Source organism: Mus caroli, chromosome 5 (genome assembly GCF_900094665.2).
Source record: "Mus caroli chromosome 5, CAROLI_EIJ_v1.1, whole genome shotgun sequence".
NCBI lineage: Eukaryota > Metazoa > Chordata > Mammalia > Rodentia > Muridae > Mus > Mus caroli.
In genome coordinates, this window is record NC_034574.1 from 127,894,998 (window position 1) to 127,904,165 (window position 9,168).

Sequence of the window (9,168 nt, forward strand, 5' to 3'; positions counted from 1 at the left end):
TAGCCCTGGCTGTCCTGGCACTCACTTTGTAGACCAGGCTGGCCTCGAACTCAGAAATCCGCCTGCCTCTGCCTCCCGAGTGCTGGGATTAAAGTCGTGCGCCACCACGCCCAGCTTGGATTTAAATTCTTATGTAGACTCTGCTAGTTTTGAATGGGTTTTTAGTGAGGGTGACCTTGAACTCCTGACCTTTCAGCCTCAACCCTTAGTGCTAGATTACAAGTGTGACCCAACATGCCTGGTCTTGGGAGTGCTAGGGATCGAACCCACAGCTTCCTGCACGCTACACAAGCACTCATCCAACTACCAGCCCTGGGTCTTTGAACTTTCAATCTTCCTGCTTCAGCCTGCCCCATTCTGGGCTCACAGAAAGGCCCCACTTCCCGATGTTCTGTTTGCCAGTCTTCTTGCTCTACATCCATCTGCCAAGATGGCCACTTAATGTCTCTCTAGTGGAAGTCAGATGCCTGCATTCCTAACAGAACCCCTCCATCACCCACTGAAGGTACCATCAGTGGAGGCTGTGGTTTGGCAGGCCAGAGATGGTGGTGCCATCGGGATCCAGCTGACAAGCAATCCCGGGATACAAGGTGCAAGCCAGGTGAGGCAACCGGAGACGTGGAGTAGGCATGGTGAGTCACAGGCGCCGGAAATCAGGCAGCTTCTCTCAGGAGGCTGCAGTGGGCCTTGCAGATCAGTTGAGCCTTGGATGGGCAAGGAAAAGAAGGGCATCTCCCTAGGAGGAAGAGCCTGCTTTGGCAGAAGGTGTGGTGGCTGGCTGAGGGAGCAGAGAGGAGGCGGGGCATCATCACCGTCATCCATCAGCACATTTATTGACAGCCCCTAGGAGGCGGGGCTGGGGACAGAACATACAAAGACAAGGACCTGCCCTCAAAAAGGTTCCATTCTAAGGAGACAGGGACAGAAAAATACAGAATGGTCTTCCTGGGGGGGGCAGGCTCTCACCTGTGCAGGTCAGAAGCCTCTGTCCTACCTTGCCCCAGGGCCAGCTGCAAGGCCATTGGGGGTGTCCCTGGGCCCGGCTCCTAGGCGGAGGGCCCCCAAACTGCAGGAAGGGTTAGCTCAGGATATGAGGAGAACAATCCAGTAAGCCTTGGCAGTTGTTCGAGCCCAGTAGTGTGGCAGAGTGCGACAGGCCCCCAAGCAAGACCCCTCTGGAAGAAGCAGGACCCCATAAAGTTCTTTTTCATTTGAGGACCTGGCTTGGCACCCTGGAGGCCCCAGCCGGGGAGACGAAAAAATAAAATAAAAAGGCAGAGTTTCCTTGGTGACCGTAGTCCAGCACCCTGCCCACCCCACCCCCAGCCCTCTTCGGGCCTCTTCGGGGAGCCCCTCTTCCCCAGCTCAGCCTCCAGGGCCCTGGGCCTGCCTGAGGCTAGGGGGAGGGGCCTGCCCCTCCCCCCACCCAGGCAGTGGGGGAGGAGGAGGAGCCATGAATCAAGTTTGTCTGGACCCCCGCTGGGAGGCCGCACCCTGGCTCCTACCGATGAGGGGGTTCAGGCTGAGAGGGTCGAGGGCTCAGCAAAGGGGCTGGGCCAAAAGGGCACCCGGGGGAGCCCTTCACTGGGGGCACTGGGCGGGAGTCCAAGGGGGGCAGGCTCCGGGGTACTGCTGGAGGTGGTCCCCGGGCGGCCCCAGTGGGCAGGACGGCAGCAGCAGGGAAGGGTTTGGGGGGATCCATGGCGGTGGCAGCGGCAGCAGCAGCAGCAGCAGTTGTGGGGGCCGGCTGGGCAGAGCGCTCTCGACGCCTCAGCACCTCCTGTAGTTTCTCAGCCTGTGTCCGCCTCAGGTGGGCCAGGGCACGGCCCCTCTGGAAGGCTGGCAGGAAGGCCTCCAGGCTCTGTTCCCCCAGCAGCAGCTGCTCCATCTGGACCTGGGTAGCGTCCAGGAGGGAAAGGGAGAGTTGGGGAGGCAATCTGATCAGAGCCTGACTCCTTCTTCCCCACGGTGACCAGCCAGCAGAGGCCCGGAGCTTCCATCATGGCCCAGCCTCTGGGTTACCCAGACTGGACAGGTGTCCACCTTATTTCCACAAAGAGGGTTGTCCCATACCCTTCAACACACTTAAGGATCTGCTCCCAACCCAGCCCTGAGAAATGGGCCTTACTACTCAGCCGACCCTGCCCTCCAGTGTCTGTAGACGTCCCTAGGACAGCAAACTCTGCCGTCCCGAGCAGAGTCCAGAGAGTTCTGGAGGCAATCACGGAGGGTTTCTCAGAGAAGACCCCAATGAGACTAGTTTCCCTCCCTGTTGACCTGGCCCCAGCCACCTCTACCCCTCACCTCAGCCTCCTGCTCAGCCTCTTCCAGCTCAGCCTGCAGCCAGCCCAGCGCACATTGGGGGCTCCAGCGATGCATGCTCTTCTCTGAGGACCACAGGGGGACAGACAGGGACTCTGACTCTCCCATTGACTGCAGGTGACTCTACAGTTCCCATCTCTGTGGCCTCCAAATCCTCACCTGGCTTTGTTTTCTTTTGAGGCAGGGCCTCACATAGCCTCTAACTTGGACTGTGTAGCCCAGGCTATCCTTGAACTCCTGATCTTCCAAGATCTAAACCTCAAAGTGCTGAGATTGGAGGCATGCGCAGACAAGTTCAGCTCATTTCTGTTTGTTTGCTATACCATTGTTTCTTTTTCTTTTAAAAAAAGAATTTAGTTTTAATTATATGTATGTGTCTGTGTATGGGCGTGAGAACTTGAATGCAGATTTCTGAAGAGGCCAGAGGTTGTCAGACCCAGTGTGAAGCTGGAGTCTGGGACCTGCCCAGCATGGGTGTTGGAAACCAAACTCCTATCCTTTCCAACAGCTGAGCCATCTCTCCAGCTGCCACAGTCACTGCCATCATCGCCATCATCATCATCAGGTCTTACTGTGTAGCTCAGGCTAGCTTGCCAAATGTGGTTATTTTTGCCTCAGCCTCCTGAGTGCTGGCATTACAAACATGTACCACCATACCTGGCTCAGTATGTTCAATAACATGGGCACTACTGAGTGTCTGTGGACAGATGGCCTCCTCACTTCCACATTGAGGCTACCACTACCCAACCCATCAGTTAGGTCAGACACGAGGTGGTCCTACATTCTAGAATATAAAATAAAGCACTGGGGGGTTTTGACCACTAGGGAATCCAAGCTTTGAGTTTCTTTTCTTCCTTTTTTTTTTTTTAATTTTTATTTCATGTGTATGTGTGTTTTGCCTGCATATATGTATGCGTACCCATGGTCATCAGAGATATTATTGGATTTCATGGAACTGGAATTATAGGCAGTTGTGAGCTGCCATGTATGTAGGTGCTGGGATTCGAACCCAGGTCCTCTGGAGTAATAGCAAGTTCTCTTAGCTTTTGAGCCATCTCTCCAGTCCCATTTCTTGTTTTCTGTTTGAGGTTGGGTTTTTACTTATTTAAATGTGTGCATTTATGTTTTATTTGCATTGGTGTTGCCTGCATGTGTGTCTATGTGCAGGTGTCAGATCCTGGCATTACAGACAGGTGTGAGCTGTTCTGTGGGTCTGGGGGTTTGAACCCGGGTCCTCTGGAGGCACAGTCAATGCCTTCAAATGCGGAGCCATCTCTCCAGCCCCTTCATGTTAGTTTTTTTTTAAACTGTTTTAAATTACATTTTTACTTTGTGTTCTTGTGTGTATGTGGGTGGGCACACACATACCACTCAAGAGTTGTAGAGGTCAGAGGTCAATTTCTAGGAGCTGGTCTTTTCTCCTTCCACCTTGTAGGTCCTGGGAAGCAAACTCAAGCTTGCCACCTAGTGCCATTACCCAGTGAACCATCCTCAGCCTCGATGAGATTTTGTTGTTGGTTTTTGGTTTGTTTTTCGTTTTTGTTTTTGTTTTTGAGATAGGGTCTTAGGTAGCCCAGGCTGGCCTCAAACTCACTCTAGCCAAGGCTGGCCTTGAACTACTGATCCTCCGGTGTCTGCCTCCCAAGTGGTGGGACTATATGCATATGTCACCTTGCCCGGCTTGGGTCTCCTTTCTTCTACTGCCCAGGGTCTCTTCAACACAACCGTTTGTTTTTGTTTTGATGCAGGGTCTCCCCTCAAGACACAGAGCAGTCTGATCAAGACCTCCTACATAACCTAGGGCTGGTCTTGAAGTTTTGTGATCCTCCTGCCTCTGCCTCCCAAGTCCTGGGATTACACACAATGGGGGACCCAGCCCAGTTCTCCATGCCTGCTTCCTCCACAGGTCAACACCTCACTCTTCCAGGAGGCCAAAACCAACTCCCTTCACACTTTGTCCAGGAGTAGGTGTGTCCCAGTCCCACCCTTAAGAACCTGGCACGAATTAAGGCCAACCCCGCCCCAAGCAAGTCTCCTGGGCCGCCCCTCACCCAGTCTCTGCAGTTTGTCTGCGCAGTTCTCAGCCACCTCTCGAAGCTCTTGGTACTTGATGGCCAGGGCTGTCCGGCCCATCTCCAGGCGGGGCCGCAAGGCCAGGTTCTCCTTGGCCAGCGCGTAGTTAGAGGCCAAGCAGGCATCCCGTTCCAGCTGCAGACCCTGGAACTGCGGTGGATGAGAGCTAAGAGGCCTGGGCTCAGACTGCCCAGGGTCACCTGAAGTCCACCCTTGCACAACACCCACCACAGGCCTGGCCAAAGGCACCCCGGAGCCCCCAACCTGCAAGGGTGACTGGACCAACAGGTGGAGGGACCAGGCTTTGCCTTGCATCTTTTCTTTGGGCCCCAGTTTCTACTACAATTAAAAACAAAACAAAACATAAACAAAACAAAAAACCCGCCTAGCTCACCGAGCTGTTGTGAGACTTAAGTGAACCAAACTATGAAGGCCTCTACAAATGTTAGTTAATTTTTAATTTTTCAATTAATATGTCTGCTTAGGTCCCGGAGGGCTCCCCCCTCCCTCCTCTGTCCCATTTTCTCCGCTTGGACAGCTTGCCTCTCATACCAGGCCTTTGTCTCGCTTCCTCCTCAGGTGTTTGTGTGGAAAGCATCCCCACCCCCTGTTCTGACTCTTGGGGGAGTGATGTTTTCACCCCGAACCTTCCCAGCAACCCCCACTCAGGTCACCCTCTCATCTCTTCTACCCCCTTGTTGGCCCTCTAGTGGAACCCCACACGCCCCCGCGAACACAACACACACCCCCTTTGCTTCTGTGGTCCCCTGCCCCTGCTAGCTGCTCACCTAGCAGAAGGCAGCACTGGGGCCCTGAAGACGGCTGTTTGAGCCTGTTTCTAGGAGGGCCAAGCCTTGCTCCCCGCCCCTGGAGAATGCGCTCCCTCCATCTGTCCCCTGATCCATGCACAAGCCCCTCCTCGTCTGGCTCCTTCTAACACACACTTTCTCTTTCTGTACCCCCCTCCCGACAGACAACCAGCCCGGGCCTATGTCTCCCGTGAAATATACAACTTTCTCTTATGGTGGCCTACGGAATACAAGCCTCTGTATTCAAAGACCCCAATGGCAGACACAAAGCCCCCTCCCCATCTAATGCATTACTCCCCCCTCCCCATTTTCCCAGCTATCCTCCCCACCCCAGGTGTCAAGCAGGCCTTCAGTTCTCCCCCGAACAAGGCGCCTCCCCTTTCTGGCCCTACAGAACGTGGGTGTGCTGAGCCAGGGCCCCCCACAACACAGCTCACCCTCCACCTCCCGCCCCCCAGAACACACCTCCCCGGAGCATCCTCGGGAGGGCACGCCTCGCGGCCATCCCGGGGTGCACGGGTGCATCCCCGGGCGCCCCCCTTCCGCACCACTCGCCCCAGGCTGGATCGGGGCGCCCCCCATCCCCCGGGGGCGGCTCCGCGGGGCCCACTCGGACGTGCCAGGCTCCCATGATCCCGAGGCCTGGCAGCTCCAGGGGGGTGGCCTCCGCTGGCTGGGTCTCCGGGTCCCCGCAGGCCGCAGCCCGACCTCTCCATCCCCCCACACCCTCCTCCTGCCCGCGCCCCCCGCGTTACCTTCCTGCTGAGCCGCACGATCCGGTCCAGCTTGGGCTCATCTTGAAGCAGATCCCGGAGCTGCCCGGTGCTGAGGATCCCAAAGCGCCCCGGGCTGCCGGGCTCCGGCCCCGCCCGCGCCGCCCGGGCCCGGTACATACCGCCCGCCCGCGCCCCCAGCTCGGCTGCTGGCTCGGCCCGATCGGCCCCGCTCCGCCCCGGCTCCGCTCCGGCTCCGCTCCGGGCTCCGGGCTCCGGCTCCAGCTCCAGCTCCGGCCGCGCGCTGCGCTGGCCGCGTTCTGCCACCAGGGGGCGCCTTGACCGCTCTTAAAGGGGCAGCCGCCGCGGCTGGCCAGACTGGGGGTGGGGCAGATAGGGGGCGGGCCGCACCCGGAGATCTCCCGCCGGGGTGTTCCCGAGCCATGGCAAACCTGTCGCTCAAAGCGGGCTCTCTCCCTAAGTCCATCCTCCCACCTATGTCTCGAAATCCAAATATCCTCTCATCTCGCCCCCTTCATCCTGCCACGCTTCACCGCGGACCCTCCCACCCCAGGAGCCTACAGTTTGCAAGGTTCTTTCACATCCCCCTCTTTGGATACCTGCAGGTTTCTGAGTTGGGCTGGGCGCCAAAGCCCCTGTCTGGCTGCTAACTTGGTCACGTCATTCATATCCTCTGTGCCTCAGTTTTTTTCATCTGTGAAATGGGGGAGTTGAAGCACCACGAACGTTGAGATAGCGAATACTGAGTGCCTTTGGGGCAGGGCAGGTGAATATGTAACTAACTTCCTGAGTTTATGTTACTTTAGAGATACCGAGGCGTCACAGAGTGTTTGTTAGTAGCGCTTGGCCATAGTCTGTGTGTTTACCAGCCCTATATTCCATCCCCAACACCACCAAGAAAATAAATTAATAAAAGGTAATTTACAAAATAAACAGATTTTAAAATCTCAAAAGATGACATCACCTTCCTGAAGTCCTATTACTCTGGTTGACAATCCTTGTTCCCCATCTACAAGGAGTTCGCAGGCTAAGGCACAATCTCATTTAATGCAACACAGAATGGCAGAGGCAGACGTGGCGTAATCCCAGCGCTACCATGACTGAGGCAGGGGGATTATCTAGATTTTGATGCCAGTCTGGGCTTTATAGAAAGGCTCTGTCCCAAAAATACAGATGGTAGGAGCAAGAGAGATAGCTTAGCTGTGAAATGCTTGTCATACTGCAAGGAGGATCTGAGTTCAAGTCCTAGAACACAGGTAAGAAGCCAGACAAGCCGGGCGTGGTGAACACCTTTAATCCCAGCACTTGTGAGGCAGAGGCAGGCGGATTTCTGAGTTCGAGGCCAGCCTGGTCTATAGAGTGAGCTCCAGGACAGCCAGGGCTACACAGAGAAACCCTGTCTGGGAAAAACAAAACAACAACAACAACCAACCAACCAACAAGCACAGTTGTTCAGGTTCCTACTCACAGTATTGCAGAGGTAGCTGGACTCGCGGGGCTCCATGGTCAGCCAGCCTAGCCTGATCTATGAGGTCCAGGCCCTGTCTAAAACCAAACCAACAAACAAAAGCAGTCACAACAGCTGGGTGTTGACCTCTGTTTCCATGTGCATCTTCCCTGCACCACGTACACATATATAGTGAATGTGTTCCCTGTACACACACACACATACCACACACACACATACACACTCACGCCCCACTATGAAGGCACATGACTGGTTCCAGCCAATCATAAAGACTTATCTGAGGAGGTGACAACTGAATGGGATTTCAAAGGCTGAATAGGAGTTCTGGAGAAGATTATAAGTCAAGGTATAGGGACCAAGAGAGCTCAATAAGGCTGTCTCTTATCCAGCTTCATCCTCCTGCCTCAGCTCCCAAGATGACATGTGTGCACCACCATAATCTGCTCTAACTTAGCCATAACTGAAATCCACTCATATGAAAGGACCCTACCTCTCTGGAAGCCGTCTCTGCCTCCCAGCGCGGGCTCCTGCCTATCCTTTCCTGTGAGTTTGCCATTCTGTTCTCCCTTGACGGTCATCCACTGTCCATCTCTGAGCGCCCTGCTGACCACCCTAGTCTGCTTCTTCCAAGCTGGCTATTTATTTCTGGGAGCGTTTTAGGGAATTCCTGTCTGCCTCTCCCTTTGCCCTTCCTACGCTGGGCTGTGAGGGAGATGACAGAGAGGGTCCTGCCTCTCTGTTTATTCCTCCTCCTCCCCCCCCCCCAAGTCCTAGAGACAGAAGAGATTGCTCAGCAATTAAGAGCATTTGCTACTCTTGCAGAGGACCAGGGTTTGAGACCCAGAATCCACATGGTGGCTCATAGCTGCCTGGAATTTCAGTTCCATGGGGGATCTAATGCCCTCTCCCAGCTTCCTCTAATAGTTGTTCACATGTGATGTACACACACGCGCACACGCGCGCGCACACACACACACACACACACACTAAGCCTTTGTTGTTTTGAAACAGAGTTTCACTGGGTCACCATGGCTGTCCTGGAATTCACTCTGTAGACCAGGCTAGCTTGGATCTCACAGAGATCTGCTTGCCTCTGTCTCCCGAGTGCTNGGGTTAAAGGCGTGCACCACCATCTCTAGCAATAAATTTGTCTTTTTTTTTCTTTTTCTTTTCTTTTTTTAAAAACGATCACCGGTCCTTCCATGCTTTTCTCCAGAGCTCCATGTCTATCCTAGAAAGATACTTCTGCTTCTCCTGCCCCATTTCCCAGGATGCCCTTTGTGCCTGCCCTTTGTCCCCATTCTCTCTGGCCTCCTGGAAGAGTGTGACCTCTCTTCATTCAGAAGTCAACACAGACAGATGCTGCCTTGATGTGAGGATAACCTCAGCTCTCACTTCTGAGGTGACTGGCTAGTCCCTTAGTCTGTTCTGATGACATCTGTCTGTCTCGTTCACCTTAGTTTCCGTTTAACTGACTCCCTTTTATCCCCACCCTACCTCCAGTTTTTCAAATTTGAGGCGGTAGGAATAGAAACAGAGGACTTACCCATACAAAGCAAGTACTCTACTGTTGAGCCACGCCCCTCGCTCCTCACTGGGGGATTCTAGGCAGGGGCTCTACCACTGAGCCACGCCCCCAGCCCCTCCCTGGGGGATTCTAGGCAGGGGCTCTACCACTGAGCCACGCCCCCAGCCCCTCCCTGGGGGATTCTAGGCAGGGGCTCTACCACTGAGCCATGCCCCTCGCTCCTCACTGGGGGAT

General features: G+C 54.9%; 1 protein-coding gene across 2 annotated transcripts; it reads right to left on the reverse strand.

Moving 5' to 3' along the window:
• Positions 1–808: 808 nt before the first annotated feature.
• Vps37d (VPS37D subunit of ESCRT-I) lies at positions 809–6,158 on the reverse strand. 2 transcript variants are annotated; one of them, XM_021163755.1, is made up of 4 exons: positions 5,960–6,158; positions 4,374–4,545; positions 2,305–2,387; positions 809–1,894 (listed from the first exon to the last, which is right to left on the reverse strand). In XM_021163755.1, the coding sequence occupies exons 1-4, from the start codon at positions 6,095–6,097 to the stop codon at positions 1,502–1,504; spliced, it is 786 nt and encodes a 261-aa protein (XP_021019414.1). In that variant the 5' UTR covers positions 6,098–6,158; the 3' UTR covers positions 809–1,501. The 2 variants fall into 2 exon arrangements, with proteins under 2 accessions (XP_021019414.1, XP_021019415.1); XM_021163756.1 differs by lacking the exons at positions 2,305–2,387; positions 4,374–4,545.
• Between the last annotated feature and the right edge of the window lie 3,010 nt (positions 6,159–9,168).

Excerpts from the sequence above, each read along its gene's own strand:
- Vps37d (XM_021163755.1), bottom strand. The coding sequence starts at position 6,097 with ATGTACCGGGCCCGGGCGGCGCGGGCGGGGCCGGAGCCCGGCAGCCCG. Across the intron at positions 4,546-5,959 it reads TCGTGCGGCTCAGCAGGAAG|TTCCAGGGTCTGCAGCTGGA; the intron begins GTAACGCGGGGG and ends CATCCACCGCAG. Across the intron at positions 2,388-4,373 it reads AGACAAACTGCAGAGACTGG|AGAAGAGCATGCATCGCTGG; the intron begins GTGAGGGGCGGC and ends TGTGGTCCTCAG.